Source organism: Falco rusticolus, chromosome 2, assembly GCF_015220075.1.
Source record: "Falco rusticolus isolate bFalRus1 chromosome 2, bFalRus1.pri, whole genome shotgun sequence".
NCBI classification, from domain to species: Eukaryota; Metazoa; Chordata; class Aves; order Falconiformes; family Falconidae; genus Falco; species Falco rusticolus.
This window is the reverse complement of record NC_051188.1, coordinates 27,476,827-27,498,112: the sequence shown is the minus strand read 5'-3', so window position 1 is coordinate 27,498,112 and position 21,286 is coordinate 27,476,827. Positions and strand designations below refer to the sequence as shown.

The 21,286-nt window shown below is 39.7% G+C and overlaps 1 protein-coding gene across 1 annotated transcript in view; it reads left to right on the top strand.

Annotated features, from left to right (window-relative positions):
• TRPC4 (transient receptor potential cation channel subfamily C member 4) overlaps window positions 1–21,286 on the top strand; it is a 162,104-nt gene that overhangs the window by 58,128 nt on the left and 82,690 nt on the right. Inside the window, exon 2 of the mRNA XM_037378463.1 lies at window positions 2,883–3,287. Coding sequence (XP_037234360.1) covers window positions 2,910–3,287 — 378 coding nt within the window. The 5' untranslated portion in view covers window positions 2,883–2,909. The remainder of the gene's footprint in view (window positions 1–2,882; window positions 3,288–21,286) is intronic.

The following is a 21,286-nucleotide window of genomic DNA, read 5'->3' as shown; positions in this document are numbered from 1 at the left end:
TTTACATGTGACAGCACAGTATCAGTCGTTGCATAACACTATCTAGCAGTAGATAATACAAAAAATAAATGTTTTATTTTTGTAAACACCATGAACCCCTGAACTGTTATCTTTGATGTATATATCATCTTCCAGGAGTGTACTGTATCAGCAATCAATCTCTACTTTCTAACTGCATGTAAACATATTTCTGGTTATGATAAAACTTAATTTATGGCTGATTGTTTTCAGGAAATGGTACAGGCAAAAGAGAAAGACTAGCTGAGGACAGTTATTTAGAAGAATAACAATGTGTGTTTAATGTGTCTCTTCTGAAAGAGACAAACTAAGCTTAGATCTAATTTTCCCCATTCAAGAATCACAAAAAGGTAAACACATGAGGTTCCAGCAAGTATTTTCCTTAGGGCTTATAGGAAAGCAATAAAAATAAGTCCTCAGACTTACCATAAAAACAAAGAAATAAAACCCTCTAAAATCATCCTCATGATATCATCATAAATCCTGTCTGTAAATTGCTGTACTCTTCTTCTACCATAAGCATCTTTATGATGCCAAATTTGACTAATACAATTTAATTGCTGCTTTAACTCCCTATTAGGAAATGATCCATTTATTTGTTAACTGTGCTTTCAAGAGAGCGGAGCTTTTAGCAATAACTTTCCAGTTGCAGTCATTCATTTTTTTCCAGGGGTCTTGAGGAACACTTTGTAGATATTAAAAAAACTGAATAATGTTTGTGCATTGTTGTGGGTTAACATGTTTGTGCATTGTGGGTTAACACAACATCTGCCTGACAGATGTGAAATAGACCGCCTATGAAACCCAAGTCATTCTGAGGTGGCAGCTGGAGGCAGGCAGGATGCCCTTTAGCATCCAGCACCAGATGACAATTTGTGAGCAGTGGAATGAAGCCCTAGATCTCCATGGCTGTAACAGGAATACAGCAACCCACCTTTCTTGTAGATACCTGTTGAACATCTACGTTTAAGTCTTTTAATTTGGAGCTGAAGATATACAATACTTTTTTTCTTCTTGAATCCAACTTGCAATTTTGAAAAGCAGGAATGAAAAGCAAACTGGTAAAATACAGTACACTAACAGTAAGAATGTGATACCTCTGTTCCAGGGGTACAAAACTGTGCAATGTATATGTACTTGATTTTACTTTGAGATTAAAAGAATATGATCCACAAACTGTGCAACCTCTAGCAGCCCACTGCAGACTAATACCATCTTGGAGGGATAATTGGGAAACATCTTGAAAAGGATTGCAATTTGCTTAGCCCCTATATATGGATCTAGAGGGAGATTCTTTCTGATGTGTCTCCTTTGCTGTCTCCTGCCTGCCTCAAGCTCTGTTGATATGCTCTGAAAAACAAAGGAAACAGTAAAAGCTTTTGTGCTTACCTCTCAATACACTGCATAAGGAGACTGAAACCTATGGATTACTACGTTCCTCACAGTGTTTAGTGAAATTTTTGATGAATCAAAACTTCACAATAATAAAAATACATATTATCTTTTCTAAACTAGGATCTCAATAGAGGTATTTTGGTTTTTAATGCCTGAAGGAAATGGAGGACAAGGCAGTGGGTTACTGTAACTTGCATTGTCAGTTGAGGGAATGACAAGAAACTCGAGTTGACTAGTATGTTGTTCAGTATCTAATTGAACAGCTGAAGAAAATATTTATTGTGTACTTTGTTCTTTGAAGTAAAATTTTTCTCTTCCCTCTTTTGTCAGGTAGAAGATAGAGCCAGGAGAAAATAATCTTGTTAGAGGGAGTTATTTTTGCAAAGTCTTTGAACAAAGTATGAAGAGTAAAAGCAGAAACATTAGATGCTTTATTATATGTAAGCCTTTAGAGTTGTTTTATAGTTGTAGTGTTTCAGTATTAGTTCTAGTTTAGAAATAAGTAGTTCAGAATCACAACCATGATTACTATCTATCAGTCCTTGGGAATTTATCTCATATGGATTTTGTTTGTCCTTTTAGGTTCTGAATTCTAATTTATACGATAGTAAGTGCTGGTTGGAAAAGTATTTTATAGGAATGTTTTTTCTGATAGCTTATGAGATTGAATCAAAATCTTAATACAAGAGCTCACTGCTGAATTGTGCCTGCCACACATAAGTCAGAGTATTTCAACAGTACTAGGAAGACGTAAATACTGGTAACTATTCCAACACTAACATGTTCTTTCTGCCTAGGCTAAAGAAACAGATAAGAAGGGCTGTATTTAGTTGTCCACACACAAGCATCAATGACATCTGGATTGTGTAGGATATCAGAGACATTTGTATGGAGGTACCATATGTGCCACTGGCCTTATGAAAGACCCAAGCCATGGTGGAGTGCAGATGAGATAACTAGTTCATCTCAAAGAAGTCTAGGTACCTTAGATGGGCAACTAAACCAATCTCCAAATGACAAAACCACTACCACAGTCAAGCTTAAAAGGTGTAGTGCCCTGTAGTCTACTGGGCAGCAGCAACTGGGTATAAGCATGCTCTCAAACTGTTGGCAACATGAGGTAGTGGCACTTAATGAAGAAATTAAGGAGGAAGTGGAGCTACACATTTGGTGCAAACTACATTGTATTGTATCACCTCATGCTTGCTACAGTTTTAGGGAATACATATGAGCAAACGGTGTGCTGGCAGATACGCTTTGACTTGGTAAGTTGCAACCACTTGGTTGTATGTTTTGGTTTCCACATTTTGCTGGTGATCTTACAAGTTCTGTTGATAGAGGCCATTTGTACTTGTTTCAGCATCAGGTTTTTACTATGAGTTTTAAATGCTTATATATTGCAAATATTATTTTGGTGCGGTGTACCCCCAAAACATATTATTAATTTAACCTTTCTTTTTATATTGCAGAGACAAAGTATTAGAATGGCATAAAATATGGCCCAGTTCTACTACAAAAGAAGTGTCAATGCTCCTTACAGAGATCGTATCCCTCTTCGTATTGTACGGGCAGAATCTGAACTGTCTAATGCAGAGAAAGCCTATCTGAACGCCGTGGAGAAAGGAGATTATGCCAGTGTAAAGAAAGCTTTGGAGGAAGCAGAAATTTATTTCAAGATCAATATTAATTGCATTGATCCCCTTGGAAGAACTGCACTCCTTATTGCAATTGAAAATGAGAACCTTGAGCTCATTGAGCTGCTCTTAAGTTTTAATGTTTATGTGGGAGACGCTCTGTTACATGCCATACGGAAGGAGGTAGTTGGTGCTGTGGAGCTGCTGTTAAATCACAAGAAGCCCAGTGGGGAGAAACAGGTATGTGCAGGATTTTCTCTAGGTCTGTAATCTACTCTAATGAAAAGAGAATAATTGTGCAAAGGGAGTAAGCAAAAAGAAAACCAAACCTAACCATCATCCTTGCACACAAGTATTTAAAATCAGAAAATTAATGACTGATACTGTGTGCATTTTACTCATACCATAAGGTGTCTCTAGAGCCTTTACCCCAAGTCTCCCAGCCTTTCCTCATAGGAGAGCTGTTCCAGCCCTCTGACCATTTTTGTAGCCCTCTTCTGGACCCATTTCAACAGGTCCATGTCTGTCTTGTGCTGGGGCCCCCAGATCTGGAAGCAGTACTGCAGGTGGGGTCTCACCAGAGCAGAGCAGAGGGGGAGACTCACCTGCCTCAACCTGCTGGCCATGTTGCTTGTTCAGCCCAGGATATGGTTGGCATTCTGGGCTGTGAGTGCACGTTGCTTGCTTATGCTCAGTTTTTCATCCACCAGTATGTTCAAGTCCTTCTCAGCAGGACTGTGCTCAAGCCCTTCATCCCCCAGTCTGTATTGATATTGGGGATATCCCCAATGCAGGTGCAGGGCCTTTCACTGGGCCTTGGTGGTCTTCATGAGGTTCATGTGGTGCCCACTTCTCAAGACTCTCAAGGTCATCTCTTGACATGGAATCAAATCTGCACAGATCCACAAGGCTTATCAGTTTAATGTAGTTAAGTCACATGAGATCTAGGTTCCAGTGAGAAAGGGCAAACATGTCCTGCATCCTTCCTACCTGCAGCCTGAATAAGGTTTTCCACTTAGAGCTGAGTGAATTGTTAACTGCCTTCTATATAAAGCCAGAATCGGGCTTACATTTAACTGATCATGCACAAAACTTCCTTCCTGGAAGACTGTGCAGTAAGAAAAGTCAAGCTTTTTCAAGCCAGAGCTTTGCACCCATTATAAACTCACTCAGAAGAATCTTGAAGTTGATAAACAGGTTTTGCCCATGACACCTCTGACATGGTAACATTATTCCTGCAGATATTGTGGGAAATCTTTAATGATTCAAAGATCATAATAATTCCAAAGAGAATATTAGTGGTAAGATGTGGTCCATTTAAATTAATTATTAAATTCCCTTTAAAGCTGATGAAGGTTTCAACCCCTCCGTGTGGAGGTCCCTGTCTCTTAACTCAGCAAGGCAACACTGGGAGACATGACCCAATTGATCGGTCTTTCAGCCCTGTCTCCTCCAGTAGTCATCCATCCTATCAAGTACAGCTAGAAAGGTACAAACTCCTCTCCCTTTCTCCCTGTCTTCTCTCAAAGGAAAAAATCATTATATACAGTCTCATTCATGATAAATTCAATGCCTGCTCTGCTTCCCCTTGCACTGCTTTGAGACATCTCTAGGAGGGAGCTAGACTCTTGCGTATCCTTCTCATTTTAAGAAAATACTGGGGACAGGATAACATAGCCCATAAATTCTGATATTCCTAGGATTCTTGCAGGAAGAAAAAACTTGAAAATAGTTACAATATTGTATTATATTTTCATCTATTTCAATTTTCATGTATTACAGGTACTGTATTAATGTATTTCAATGAATAGTATGTTGAGATGATTACAGCCCTTTCACAGATAATACATGCAATATACTTTAATTACAGTATAATGCACTCACTATGGATAGAATTGCAGATAATAGGTAAAGAGTGTAATTTTTGCTGATAAAATAACATGAATTCTATGCTTTTTTTCTTATGGAAAGAAAGAAATACAGTAAGTCGGTCTTTGTACAAATGTGTGTCTGCTTTGTCTTCTAGACAGTAAAAGCAGAGCTCCTTTGTAATGGCAACAGGTTTACATCACAGAAAGGGAAGAAAACTAGATTCACATTAGATTATTTCTCAACTGATAGTGCAGATGAGAATACAACTTACAGGAATTTCTCAATGCAGTGGACCAGGACCTGGAAGGATCAGTGCACAGCCCTGTGTCAAAACAGTTAAACCACCTGTGTCTCCATTCTCCAGCCTCGATAGTGGAAGTTGCCATGTGCAGAGTGGAGTTCATCTCAGTTGATGTTAGCCATCTAAGGCTGTGTCTCATCTCTGACCTGGCTGCCTGGGCTTCCCTTACCAATGGACGAAAGGGGAGATCCCTGGAAAGCAGCTCTTGCTGTCTTTGTCAGTTACTTAAGATGGCATAAAACACTTTTTGGACTAGCTGGAGAGAGAGTCTACAAACTTCCTTACACTAGTTTCCTACATTTCAGGCTGTTGTTTAGACTTTTTGGTATGTGCCGCAGCTACTGTAATGGAAACGCTTGAATACAAAACCTTGGTTTAGGTGAGCTTCATGCTGTAGCAGACGAAAGATAGGTGTACTGTTTGGGTGCATTCTACAGTGTTAAATTAGCCACAAACTGCTTTGCTCCAAACTAGAGGTTAGCTCTCTGGGCCGGAGTTTAAGTGCATAGTTTCAGTGCTGGACTGCACTGCTGGCTGGTGAGAGTGCTGCTTCTCCTTCTCGTCCTTTTTTCCCTGGTTGTACTTGCTGAGGGTCTTCCCATTACTATAAAGCATGACAAATAATCATGAATTATTTGAACAGAGACATCTTTTGCGTCTGTACCAGGCTACGCTTGCCCATTGCAAATGCTAATATTGCTTGCAAGCCAGTGCTTTAAAAAAAAATGTTCTCTAAACAAATAGATTATTTGCATGCTCATGGTGTTGTTTGCACTGGAGACCCCAACAACCATTAAGCATCTGTGGATGCCATCTGTGTAGATAGTCATGTTGGTTCTTTTCTAGAAACAGGACATGCTGAAGTATGTATGAAGAATGTAAAAGTGGATTACATTTTTACAGTAATGCTGCAATGAAGCAGATAAAAGTGTGCATATTTAATATATTATTTAATAATCAAAAGTACCTGCTGGCTGAAAAATCATTACAGTAGGCTAAAGATATAAAATCTGGATGCTTATAATTTTATACTAAAATTTACATTTTCGCTGTTTAGACAGAGATATGAGATATGTCTTTTTTCCCTGGAGAATCAAATTCTTGTGAAACTATTTCAAATTGCAACTTGACTTTTTGTTTACTTTTATTTGTAAACATCTGACATATTGTTTAGATGATGATTCATTTTCAGACTCTGTACTTTTAATGACATGATATCTTTGCCTGTTTGGTTTTCCTTTGTTGTATAAAGCTAGTCATGTGTGGTAAAGTCGTGGCCCTTTGAAGTTAGTGGGAGTTTTGCCATTGATTCAGTGAGGTCAAGATTTCATCATTTTGCTGGGGTTTTTTTGCCCCTGATGGAGTTATTCACGGAGGAGACAGATAATAGTAAGAAAGATACGTGTGCTAAATACTGCCAAGTTCAAGAAACAGTTTAGATTCCCAAATATTAAATTACTGATGAAAGTTATGAACATTCAAATGCAGAAAAACCCCAATATGACTCATGATTTACAAGTCAATGAATTAGTTCTCACTATTTCTTTACAATCATGAGTTAATATACTATGTATGATGCATAGCTAATTTCACCTTCATACAATAATGTAATTGTATTTGTAAACCAAAATAATTTTTACGCATAGGTTTTCCTACATAATTCAAGACCTCATTGACAATGTCAGAAAGCCAGAAAATGTATCTTCTTGTATCAGCAGAAAGGTACAATTCTGCAGGACTTCTGAAATGTATCTTTTGAAATAAGTGATTTTTCTCCAAAATTTAATTCTTTAAACAATTAAATGTCTAAATAGAAAAGGAGGAAAAATGAAAGATGTTAATTCTGACCAAGAATCAGTGCATTTAGTTAAAATAATATATTTTTGCATTTTTTGAGAAGTTTTTCAATCAATATCTTCAAAATTAGGAGATGCCACTGAATCTTACTCTTTAATACTTCTTCCTCAAAAAACCAAACCAAAACAAAAACCCCAAACCAAACCACCACCAAAACCCAAACAACAACAAGCAAAAGTCAGATCTCATTAAAGGTATATCTAAAGTCTCTAGTCTACTAACCACTCAGCTGTTTGGCTCTAGCTAATACCTATATGTTTTGTGCTTTGCATTTCAAAGTCCTTATCGGTTACAGTGGCCTTGAGCTGATTATCAATATATGGGTACATCTGGTGCCACCTGGTGACTACAGATGGGGCATGTACCTTTAACAGCTTTGAATTGTATCTGACCCCTGTTAGGCAGTTTGTGAGTATTTTGTGGTACACATTTATGGAACTCAGGAAAATCATGTTGTTTGCATTATATTTTCTACACTTCTTTAGCTGTAGCAGTTGCTAAAGTACACGTGAAAGAGAATAACACAAATTAAGGTGAATGAGTTGAGGAAACTTGTCCAAGTACTTTTAAATTACCAGTTCCTCAAAGCCATATGTCCTTATTTATCTGCCAAGTCACTTGTTGCTTACCCGGATGGATAGTTGAATGCCGAATTAAGAGGGGAAAAAAAGCTGTTCTTTAAAATTTGGTATCTGCAGAAAATGTTTTTATCGTGTTAAATTGCATGCAGCATCCACATATGGGATGGGGGATAGGTAGAATAAAAAAATGCGTAGAATACCTTTATTTAAATCGCAGTGTGCTCTACTGCTTGAGGAACCCAGGCATCGATATCTGACTGGGTGCTGACCACCTAGGTATGCATGTATACTCAGCGAAGACTGAAGCAGAGGTGTGGCTGTCTTCTAAGGATGCTACAAAGCACGTAAATGAAGCTGAAGAGTCGGTTATTAAACTTGAATCTATGTATTTGCTAACAGTCTAGATTTAGGGCATGGGAACCTGACGGCAATGTTTGCAGGCATTGCCTGGCTAGCAAAAGCACACGGTGGTGCTTTTATGCCTTCCTGTTCACTGTTAGATGTCAGTCTCATGATACTGTGGGTATTTTTATAGGTGGATACCCTGGGGACAGCTTTCTGCAGATGTGTGAAAAAAATACCATGCTAATGGCAGACTAGCGTTTACAGACATAAGGGAATTGGTAGAGGAGGGAGAACTTTAGGACAGGGAGGGAGCTGATTGTGCTGATATGTCCTTGGTTCACTCCTCTGGTGTGGAAGTCAATTAATGTGAAAACACTGTTGGGCACAAAGGGAGGGTTGTGGTAAGAAAGTGGAAGCTGGCCAACTCCAGCCCCTGCAGCTTTCTTCCAGTTAGTTTGGAACTGCAAATTTTTTAGTCATCAAGGCAGTTTGGGAGGTAAATCTCCTATATAGCAGATTACTCTGTGGGTGCTTTGGATGTACAGAAGAAAGGTCACACACAGTCTTTCCCAGAGCTGCTGGTGTCCTTAGTGAGACTTCTGTCCCGGTCTCCTGTCCACTGGCCAGACAGGTTTCTCTATTAACAGGAAGATCTTTCTGCCTGTAGTGCATCAGCTCCTTGTACATCACCTCTGCATTTCCAGGTTGTCCCAGCAAGGGACACAATATCTAAAATTTCCATCTCTTGTTTGGTCAACATTAACAGAACAGTCAATGTGTAACAGTCAGTGCATACTTTCAGATGCACTAGCTTAGGAAACCTTTGTAAGAATTGCTTCAATTAACTCTCGCTCTGCAAGAATGCTGTGAAATGTGCATTTCATTTCCTGAAGGTCTTTTGGATCAGCTTGACTCCTCTCTCCTTCTGTGTGCTGTGTTCTTACACTATGTGCAGAGAAAAGAAGAAATTGCTGGCATAATGCTGGAAGTAGGAAGCTGAAAAGAGACTATATCCACCTCCTACAACTTTCATGGCCTTTTTGCTTTCCTGGGACAGCAGTAAAATCACATCGTAAACTGCTTTATGCAAAATTGCTGCCTTCTACTTACTGTGCTAAGAAATGTTATACATGTTGAATTTCTCCATCTCATACTTGCAACCTGTGTTTCTGCTGCTTGCTCACTCCCGCAGAATCAGTCATGGTTCCTACCAGTCAAAGTTGAACCAGGGAGCCAGGCATCAGCTGCTTCAATGGACTGGCCTCTAAAAATGCAAGTCCATGGTATAGACGTGTTTTCATTGGATTTCATGGATTTTCCTGGAAGTGTCCCAAAGGGCCAAAAGTATAAGTTCAATGTGTTATCTAAGTATGGGGAGGAAAAAAAAAAATTATTCAAAGAGGCAAAACCTAAGCCGCCAAAACTTAAAATTTACAGACAGGCATTTCTGAAGGACTGAAAGATGCAGCGTATTCCTTGGTGAAGAGTGTATTGCATACGGGTACCAGAGACAGGGTGCAAGAGTCTGGCATGTGGTTAGGAAGTGGTAGAAGATACTGATACCTGAATTAGCGTCTCAGCACCTTCCTGCGCTCTTATTGCCTTTCCAATGCTAGTAGTTAAGACAGAGGTGACCACAGCAGGGATTGTCAATGCCACCTGGTTACAGTGGACCTGGAAATGTCCATCTACCCTGAAGTAACATGTAGTCACTCTGAAAAATCCTCTTCCACCATCCCAATTCTTCCCATGGTTCCCATGCATTCTACAAACATGGTTAGCTACTGTTCGGGTTGCACTCAGAACTATGGATTCAAGTTTCTGATTTCACTACCACATTCTGAGTCTCCCTCAGGAAGAGCATAAGGATAGTTACCATTTTCTCTCCAGAGAGACTCTCTCAGACCGTGAGCAATCCTTCTTCATCACATTTAAGGACCTCTTCAGTAGTCTTTCTGGTCATGGTAGGCTTTACAACTGGGATATTCCTGAGCAGCTGGGTGAAAGGTATGGCATGTTCCAGCCTTTATCTCTGAGGGAAAGGACTGAAATGAAAGAGACAAAACTTTTGTGTAGAGGGTAAGGACAGCAAGCTGTGATTATATGCTTTTATTTTCCAAGGAAAATGGCATCTGGGAGAGATGGGTGAGGTGAGAAGTCATATGTAAGAAGATAGCAGCTCTGATACTTTGCAAACCAGATGTGAATCCAGGAATCTGAGGCAAACACAACCTAATTCTGGTGTATGCCACATGCACAGTGCCTGCCAGGGACATTTTAGCCATGTGTGAACAAGAGGATCCAGAATGTTAGGAAGCGTTATCCAGGTGGACCAGTAGGAAAGCTTGCTATCCTGGGACTTTTTGAGAAGTGGGGAAAGAAGGGGCATTATTTTACTGTTACAGGCTAAAGTTATATTTTATAAATCTTGATGCATTTAGCTGATTGATAATTATTTGGAGTGTGGGAAGGTATAAGAGGAGGTGTTGACAATACAAGTTGTCTTTCACTTGGATCTACTGCGTGTAGTTATCAGAATAAACAATGATTGATCTTATGTCAAAATGTGTCTCTTTATTTTTAGCAGTGTTGCCATGTACTTTTGGAGAGAATAAAAGGGCGTAAGAGAACAGCCAGGAGGAGGGGAGGGTCCTGTGTGAGGATGTGTCAAGGATGTTGTACAGTATAGTTTCCAGACCACTGGGGCAGGCTGCTACGTGGATGTTCAGGCACTCACCTAAACTATCTGAAAGGGGTTACAGAAGCAAGGCCAGATAGCTTTGCAGGCAATGTGTCTTCAGTCTGGCAGTATTCCCAGAAATATAAGAATTCTAAAGGTGAAAAGTCAGGAACCAGCATGAAAGCAGTACAGAGCCTGAAGGGTCATCTTCCATTCCTGAAATGCTGGCAGTGTAGATTCTGCTCTTCTGACAGAGTTCCTATCTCCTAGGAAATTCCCCGTATGTGCTTCATTACCCACTCTGTTCCTTTCATGTCTCTTAGTATCTTTGGACTTGAAACTGCCCTTTGAGGAGTCCCAGGGTCCTCTGATGAAGCCAGTGCTCTTCTCAAGCTGCTCATAGCCCAGCTACAGTCTCAGGCTCAGGCTCCTCTTAGCATGTGCAGAGCTTTGGCCCATTATTTTCCTCCCAAGCCCTGTGGGATGGTACTGTTTTCCCAGCCCTGCACTGCTCCACAACCCAGTGGCATACATGGGGAAGTTGCTATGTCAGAGTTGTACCTTCCCCGGTAACAGTGTGGGTCGTCACAGAGACGACCAGGGAATACATACAAGCTGTAGGTCCAGCACACCTACACACCAGGCTTTAACTGCAAAGGTGTTGGACCTGTTATTTTAAGATGTTATTTTGAATTTTCACCTATTTACTGAACTGGGACTTATATTGGTGAGGCAGGGGCAGGAAGAAGGAGAAAGATTTTATGAGCACCGCATGATGCCTTGTGGTTTTTCTTATCTAAACCCTTTCTACAGTAACTTTGGAAAATATCAGTTGCAATCACTTGTGTAATGTTCTTCATCTGTTGAGATTAAAGCATCATTAATGTTTTGAAAATGTCTCCCACAGAAGTTCATGAACTAAGTGCCTTTTTTGAGTGTTCTGATTAATGACAGTCTAGCTAGTAATGAGTATGGAGGAGGCAATGCAAAGCTATTTTGTCGGGCTTGAAGTACACAGTCTTGAAGTGCAATGTGAGGGCACAAAGTTGGTTCTTCCCACTCCTAGCTGCCTGAGTGGGTAGCTGGATATTTTTTTTTCCCAGTGGCATGTGATTAATTAGAATTTTCTGACAGGTTTTAACATATTGATAGACAGAAATGAATGGGAGAAGCTGTGTAGGGAGATGTTTCAGTTTACTGATGAAATAGATGTAGTAGCCTATCCACATGTTCATTCTTTCATATAATCGTGAAAAAAAAAACCACACATGAAAAGCACATGAAAAAAACAGGTAGCTTTTAAGGAGAGGTGTACTGTAAAGGTGGAGATGAGTAATTGCATATGAGGTGGAGATACGGATTTACAAAAGTATTGTTCTTTGATTTTTTAGAGGGATGCTGGCTGTTTTCAAGTTCAAAAAATGCTGTGCTTAGGTGTCATTACGTGTTGGCAATAAACTCAAGCTGTCTGTGTTTATATGCATCAGAGGTAGGGTGGGTGGCTGTGTAGAAAAACCTGTCACAATTACTGAAGAAAGATTCCAGAAGCTGGTATGCTGGTGCCATCCAATAGGGCTGCTAGCAGGTTCGATACTGAGGTAGGCAATGTGTTCCACAATATGCCCCCATCACCTTGTAATGAATGGTAAATCATAATATTCCAAAATTGAAGCAGTGGCAAAAGAACTATGGCAAAATATGGAGAAAAGTGATAGTTTCTTGACCTGTAAAAAATGAACCATTTTTTTGTTGGCAACATAAAAAATAAAACAAACCCAAACCAAAAAAAAACAACTTACTAGCAGGATCCTTACAGATAAATCCTGGCAGGTGTATATTCTTGATGATGGCTTGCACATGCTGTGAATATAATCCTCCATTTTAGCAGTTTGCTGAAGTTCAGAAGATAATGATGATGACGAATACAGATTTAGTTCAAAGACTAGTGAACCAAACCTATACCTAAAGTTTAAGTGTTGCAGATTCAGAAAGATTAAGTGCTTTTCTGTCATTATTTGCTGTTTTTTTCATACTTCTTGTTTTCAGCTCATGCTGGAAATGAAAACAGTTTTCTACCACAAGAAGATGAGTGCAGATAAGCAATACACATTTGAAAATCTAAAAGAAATAAAAATCTTTAGAAGCTTAATGCAAAAAATAGTTCTGTGGGAAAGTCAGATTTCTCCTCAAGAATTCTCCTCCACATTTTCCCTTCTTTTTATATTTGTTGAGTCTCACTTTACAGCACTCACCCAAGTTTGCAATCAGAATAAGGACAGCATACAATTAACAAAAGAAAATGTCAAAAATCTCTGCCTTCTACAATTAGCAGTGCTCTACTGTCCTCTTTATAAGCCTCCCTGCCTGGAATAATTTTTGCCAAACCTACCTGCTTTTACTACCTGACAACTCAACAACTGCAAAGATAGTTTCAACTAAAGATTTTAACAGCCTTTCAGTGCTTGAAAACAGGTTAAGTATCAGCTCTGAGGCCAGTAGTATAGTACAAATCTATTAAGACCAAGAGGTTCAACAAGTAGAAACTTTGAGGTAGTCTTGTCGTCTAAGGTCTAGAAATCCCCATAGAGTCAATTATCTTTACATTTGGCTGTGCAATGTAACTTATGAAGTTAACAAATTTATAAACATTAAAGCAGTAATATAAACAAACCAGTATCTTCTATGCCTGGAGCAGCCTCTCAGGGGACAGTTAATGACTTTGCCCTTGATAAAACAGATTGAGAAGATCTGCACTATATATAAATAGAAGTATACAGTTGTATGTAAGGGGTGGAAGTCAGCTCCTGATTCAGGTATCTGAAGCTGAATGCGATAGATAGATAGTAGCAGTAGAGCCAGGGGTCTATGCAGAGATGTCCCCTGCATCAGGGTAGCCGTCTGCCCTCCACCTGTGCTGCAAAGGGGTGGGACCCTCCAGTAGGTCTTGTGTCATGTCTACGTAGAGCTCTGATTCTCCAGGGTATTTTAAATGGTTCTACATTCTACATGGTGTGTCTAGATACCTGAATCACTCCTTTAGTGCTTGCATATAAGTCAGGTATCTGAGCTCCCAGTAAGGTCAGTGAAGAGCTCGATGGTCTGCTGATGAAATGCACGTGTCTACTGTAGGCTAAGAAAAACAGTTCTCTGGATGCTGCTGACTACATCAGCCAGGGGACCAGCTGGAAGGATCACCTGTAGTGGATAAGTGTAATGTGAGGCATCCTAGTATGTCTGAGATGTGTATGGGCCTGGCAGTTATGACACAGGACCTGTACAAGACCTGTGCCTTTGTGGTGAACTGGATGGAGGTCATACAGGACACCTGGATGTATTTGAAATAGCACTAGACACCTACATGGGGGCAATTGAGATGAGCCTCAGATTTGCGCTCACTATCACAGGAGCTTAAAAATCTAATTCACATAACAAGTCTATAATTAGGTGTTTAAATCTAGGGATAAATGCTATCCTGTGGGTTCAGCTACAACAGACCTCCTCTCTGACAGTGTCCAATGCAGAAACCCAGGAAAGACTTTAGGAACAAGACCACTGAAGTCCTATTGTTGAAAGAAACTATTTCAAAGGCACAGCACTTTCTGATGGACATAAACTTCCAGGTAATCCCAATGCTGCAAAATGGTCCACTGAAAAATATTTTCGGAGCCATTCCAGACTTCTTCCTTGTCTGTGAACCACTGTGCTGAAATGGAGTCACCTCGAATTTGCCTGTGGAGATACCTCTTAAACAAGTTGTATTCAACAAAGAGTAGAACTCAAAAGACTGTTCAAAGTGAACATTAGTCTTTGAGAATCAAACATGCAATCATACCTAATGATCTTTAAAATTAATCACTTTCCAAACATTCAGCCATTGGAAAACCATATGAAAATTCACAAAACAGAAACATGCCACTATCAAGAAACTTGCTTATTTATGGCCCTCCATCATCAACTTTGCTTTTGTCATAGTCCATCCATTGTCAAATTGTCATCATTTGTCAACAGTCCTGGCTAACTGGGGAGGTCCCAGAAGGCTGGAGGTTAGCCTGTGTGATGCCCATCTACCAGAAAGGCAGGAAGGATGATCTGGAAAACGGTCAGGCCTGTCAGCCTGACTTTGGTGCTGGGGAAGTGAGTGCCATCACGTGGCACATGCAGGACAATCAGGCCCAGCTACCATGCGTTTATGAAAGGCAGGTCCTGCCTGACGAACGTGACCTCCTTCTGTGACAAGGTGACCTGCATGTAGTGGGTGAGGGGAAGGCTGTGGATGTTGTCTGCCTGGACCTTAGTAAAGCCTTTGACACTGTCTGCCACAGCATTCTCCTGGGGAAACTGGATACTCGTGGCTTGGATGGGTGTACCCTGCACTGGGTAAAAGCTGGCTGGACAGCCAAGCCCAGAGAGTGGTGGTGAATGGAGTTACGTCCCACTAGTGACCAGTTACAAATGGTTTTCCCCAGGGCTCAGTACTGGGGCCAGTTCTGTTTAATGTCTTTGTCATTGATCTGGACAAGAGGACTGAGTGCATCCTCAGTCAGTTTGCAGATGACACCAAGCTGGGAAAGAGTGTTGATGTGCTTGTGGGCATGAAGGCTCTGAAGATGGATCTGGACCTGCTGGACCAATGGACCAAGACCAATTGTATGAGGTTCCACAAGGCTCAGTGCCGGGTCCTGCACTTGGGTCACAACAGCCCCACGCAGCGCTACAGGCTTGGGGCAGAGTGGCTGGGAAGCTGCCCGGTGGGAAAGGACCTGGGGGTGCTGGTTGACAGACACTGGACAGGAGCCAGCAGTGTGCCCAGGTGGCCAAGAAGGCCAACAGCATCCTGGCTTGTATCAGGAACAGTGTGGTCAGCAGGACTAAGGAAGTGATCGTCCCCCTGTATTGACACTGGTGAGGCTGCACCTCGAATCCTGTGTTCAGCTTTGGACCCCTCATTACCAGAAAGATGTAGAGGTGCTGGAGCCTGTCCAGAGAAGAGCATCGAAGCTGGTGAAGGGTCTGGAGCACAAGTCTGATGAGGAGTGGCTGAGGGAACTGGGGTTGTTTAGCCTGGAGAAGAGGAAGCTGAGGGGAGACCTCATTGCTCCCTAAAACCACCTGAAAGGAGGTTGTAGGCAAGTGAGGGTAGGTCTCTTTTCCCAGATAACAAGGATTAGGATGAGAGGAAATGGCCTCAAGTTGTGCTGTGGGAGGTTTAGATTGGATATTAGGAAAAAAATTTCACTGAAAGGGTTGTTGGACATAGGAAGAGACTGCTCAGGGATGTGGTTGAATCACCATCCCTGGAAGTATTTCAAAAAAATGCGTAGATGTGGTGCCTCGGGACATGGTTTACTGGTGGACATGGGAGTGTTAGGTTTACAGTTGGGCTTAATGATCTTAAATGTCTTTTCCAACATAAATGATTCTATTCTAATATTCCTTCCTGTTAACATCCAGCTGAAACAGCCCAACAAATTCTAAAGTCACAATGAAGTGACTGATAGAGTCCATTAACATGATTGCAGAGGCTTACTCTTCCTAAGAGACTGCCAATTTAGCCTGTCAATTTACCAACTGTTTTCTGGATAGAGGATACATGTCACATACTGTGCTGACAGAAGTGTTCTAATTGTCCTTTAAGGCAGTGCCAGGATCTATTTCTTCCACGTCTTCACCCCAGAATGGCAGGAGGCAAAGTTATTTCCCCTTTTAATTCAGCTACTAAAATATTGCTGATGATTAGTAATAAAATATTATCAAAGTTTGCAGGCTTGTCACAATATGTGAGGCCTTCTGGCAGAAAAAAAGGAAACCTGAAATATCTACCCTCAGAGCCTTATATTTCATATTACATACTGCTGAGATGCAGCTGAATATGTGCATAAAATACAAAGAATTCTGCCACCATTTTATGTGCTACCAACCAGCTTTATGACATCAACTGTAAGTACAAACAAGCTGGCTGACAAGATGGAATTTCTCTTCCCTGATCATTTAATCCTCTGTTACTACCATGCACTCAATTGAGTAAAAGTGTACTTACATAAGCTCAAAGAAAAACAATTTCCCTATCGTAAAGCACATTAGGAATACCTCTTTACCCATTTGATTACTAGGATGCATGTGTATGAGATAATGTACAGATCAAGATCCACAGTCAGTGAGTAAACTCAAACACAACACTAAGACTAACTTGAAACAAGGGGAAGTCACAGTATTGAAGAGTTTGCGCCAATCCATTCCCCTTGGCGCCAGTTTCAAAGGCTTCTTTCTAGAAATCTACCCTTAAATAACTCTAACTACTTATTCTGCCCCTGGTCTCTCACCACATAGGGCAGGTTATAATAATGCACGCCTCTCCCACTTCCTCTTTGATCTCTTTGCAGTGAAAATTCAAAAGGATTTTTTTTTTTTTATTTCTGGCGCTTTTCTATTTTTTCTGAAACCTCATAAGCAGTAGGATTGTTCAATTGATTCTTGCATGCAGGGAGGATCTTAAAGCATCTGTCATTAAGGAATTGAACACAGCTGAGAATATCATTAACCTGTAATAAAAATCAATTGCCAAACCTTTGCCTGTCAAAAAAACTTTCATTTTTCATTCCTAGCTTAGTTGCCTGAGCCTTGGTCTCCTCTTTTTACTTCAGAAAAAAGTTCTGTTTGTATCTATGAAACATAGAAAACTTATAGTATGATTAAAAACTAGAACTGCTGCTAAATAACAAACCACTGAATAACATACCAGGAATAATATACTTATGTAACAGATTTCTATGTCATTTTTCTGCATCCTCTGCGGGTTTATGGAGTTTCTGTGTCCCTGCCATACTCTTTTGTATTCCTTCCTCATACTATTTTGAAAAAATATGGAACATTTTACTTAGTGTTTTGCAAATTTGCCTGATTCCTACTTTTTTCTTTAAGAATATAACCCTTTTAATTTTCTCAGACACAAAATTTACTTTCCAGCCATGAAGCTATCTCAAATTACTTTGCAATGCTAAATAATTGCAATCAGCTGTAAAGAAGTTTAGCTAATTCCCAACCTTCCCTCTGAGACACTCCTATCTCCTAAACAGTTTATTGATACCTAGAGAGGCTACTAATCTGTTATTGTTCTTGCTGCAAAAGCTCTTCTTCAAGAACAGTCTTTGTTAGCCAGTGGGACGTCTTTTCTTGTTTCTAATTCATGAAGCTCAGGACAAAACAAAGGATCCATCTCAGATTCTAAGAACTCATTTTTTCTAACATTTCTCTCAAGACCTCACTGGATAAGCAAGCTAATTTTCTCCTGCCTCCCCAGTTGAATATTTGAGCCATTTTGGGAGAAAGCAAAAAACAGGGATAAGCCAGAGCTCTTCCACATTTTCCTGATCAGACTGAAAACATGGGGTGTCAGGAAATGGAAGGTCAGACATAAACTTCACTAAAATTATTTTGCCTTTATGAAACATTCTGTGTTTGAGAAAAGTATCTGTGCATGCATTTAAAACCATGACTTGGTGAAGGACCACACTAGGTCTACTTTAATCATTCAGGAAGTTGCAATATTGGCTTCACTCATCATGCAAACTTTGAGAAAGGCATATATGACCTTTATTATGAAGCAGCAGAAATAACTTGAGTTCCCCTTTAATCATTTCCATAATAAGATTATTTTGCTTTCTTAGTTGTCATGTTTTTCCAAACCATTTCCAGTTTCTTCTTGCACTGTCCCTGAGTAAAAACACAGTTTGCCTGTCATTTTTCATTATGAGCACTTGAGCAATGCCCCGAATTCTTCCTTGAAAAACTCCTCCACCTAGTTTCAAAAAGATACGCGCTGAGAGAGCAAGTATGAGTTTCAGAGCTGGAAATAAATTCAGAATATCCTGACAGCCTTTTACTGAGTATCTACTTTTAAGTCATTTCCCATCCTTGCTCACGCTACTGACATTGAAGGAAGGGTATATCCATCCACTAATAATGCTCATAGGAAAACATTAATTGAAAATGACCGCTCTTATGTAGGGGCTGTATTTTGGATTAGCTGCCAGAGATACAAGGAGGAGGATAAAAAAGAGAATTTAAGTACTGAAGTCTTGTGTCATCAGTCACACCTAACAAATGCATGTCCCACATCTTTGAAATCAATTATTTTTTCCTCTGATTCTATCTGGAAATTGTCACCAATTCATTTTGCTGCATTTCCTCTCCATTCTTTATTCTCCTTTTTCAAGTAAAAAAAAAAAATCTATACTTTTACACACCAGGGAGTTTCCTGAAGAAAATAATCCAACATTCTACTTGTAAGCACCTAAAAGAAAACATGGACATGAATAGCAGCCTACCAGGATTTATCAAGAAGAAATCTTTTCATAACAGTATAGTTTTCTTTCATCACCAGATAGCAAGCTCTGGATGTTGGGGAAAAGCAGTACATATCATATATAGCTTGAGTTTTGTAAGATTTCATAAACTGTCACTCAAAACACAGTCTACGAAAACCACTTGTAGAACAGTTGCCAGTAGTACCTGGTGACACAGGCTGAGTGACTCAAACGGAGGGGTGAAATGAGCAGTTCTGCAGGGGTCTGTCTCAATCAATATATTAATTCCTGGCATTTAGGATGAAATAGAGGTCATCTTAAATCTGTAGACATCACAAAGCTGGGGGGGATCACAAGGCTGTTGCAGGGCACAATTAGGGATGGTTTTGGCAAAAAAAGAAAAATTATTTCTGTAATAAATAAAACAGTTCAGTAAGAAAATGTGTAAGCTTCTAAGTAGAGAAGAAGTAATCAAGTATATATTGGAATTGAAAATGATTAAGATAACAGTTCTGCGAGGGGGCTTAAAATAAGACTAACAGGAAAAGACTGGACAATATAATATTACTGTGCAAAAGTCAACATCGTATTTGGTCACATCAGAATGGGCACAGATTGTAAGCTATACATGAATTTGTCCTCTGTTATACTCAGAAGTGGTAAGGAACATGCAGAAAGAATTAAGAAGGTTCAGAAAATTAGAAAGTCTTCCCCATAAGGAGAGTCTGAAGGAATGAGTGTTTAGAAGAAAAAACTGAAACTATAGTAAAGAAATAACGTGTCTTCTGTATCCACGTTTTGTAGAGCAAGACATTATAGGCTCAAACTGGACAAAGGTAAAACAAAGTCAGAAACATTGTCAGGAAATGGTGCAACGTATTAACCCAGGACTGCAGGGCTTTAAGAATACATTGGTCAAATACCTGTGGGGTTTGATCTAGGTATAGATACCATACATTTGGTTCAAGGGAGCAAACAAGACCTTCTGACAAGTTCCTTCCTACTGCCCAGTGCTCCTATTGCTGAATTCTTCTTACACTGTTTGGCTCAAATGTTCTGCAGATGTGTTAAGTATATACTGTTGTTTGTATAATGTGGTTATGCATGTCATCCTCGTTGTTTCCAAAAGTGATGTTGGTTTCAGTGGGTTACTAAATGCTATTGTAATTCTTTTTCTTAATATGTGACATTAATGCCTTTTGTGCAATGTGGCTGGCACAGACTAGAAGTCATCAGTCCATGCTGTGACTATTGTGACACACAAATTGATTCAGCTGTAATAGGATGAGCATGAAAAAACATTAGAAAACTATAGGCTGACATCAGGTAGGTTAAGTGTAACTGAAAAAAAAACCCAACCCAAAAATAAAAACAAAAAAACCAAAAAACTTTGAGGTTTTGAAAACTCAGCTTGTACTTGGAAAAAAATAGAATGAAAATAACTCAACCTTGTAAATTTAACTGTGCAAAATTCCCATATACACAAAAAGGCAAGCACTGAAGCCTCCTTAAATGTGACAGGGATTTTGTATTAGCTGTGGCAACATCCCTGTTGCCAGTCATGTCCCAGCAAAGCTGAAAATAAATTTTCAGCAAAATAAATAGACATGATATTCTAACTGGGGGGAAGTTATCCTTTGCTAACAATAATGCATATTAGGACAATTAGTCCTGATCCTTGGAAATATTTTATCACACATGGGATATATACACTGAGAAGGGCTTGCAAGGAAGCAAAAATGGCAGCTCTCTACCCTGCCAATAGGAGACAGACAAAAGCAGCTCCTAAAGGTAACACAATCTGCATTAGCTGTTCATACCTTCCTCTTAAAAACCCTGGAAGAATGGCCAGAATGATGAATCCAGTACTTTTGAAAAATACGTGTCTTGTATCCCAGTAGTGCAAGTTAGGAAGCATGAGCTGTGGTTAGCTGTGGGTTAGTATTAGGATGAGATAGCATAGCCCATCAAGTTTTGAGCTAGTTCAGCATACGGTTTGTGTCTGCTGAATAAATTTTTTGGGGGCTGTATGCTAAGGGGAGTGTTTACCTTACCCAACTTTAGCTATCTAAAATTAGATCTCTGTTTTGGGTTGCTTTTCAAAAATTCTCTCTCCTAGACACCTTTCTTGGCTGACTTGAAATATAATATCTTTGTAAGAAAATATTTGGGACATTTTTTAAAATTAAGGGTTAGAATTGTCATAAGAAAATATTATAATCACAATAAGCAAATCTGAAATAAAATAACCTTCTTATTGTTAAATTATAGGCAAATTTTGGAGCAAAGTAAGGTTTCAA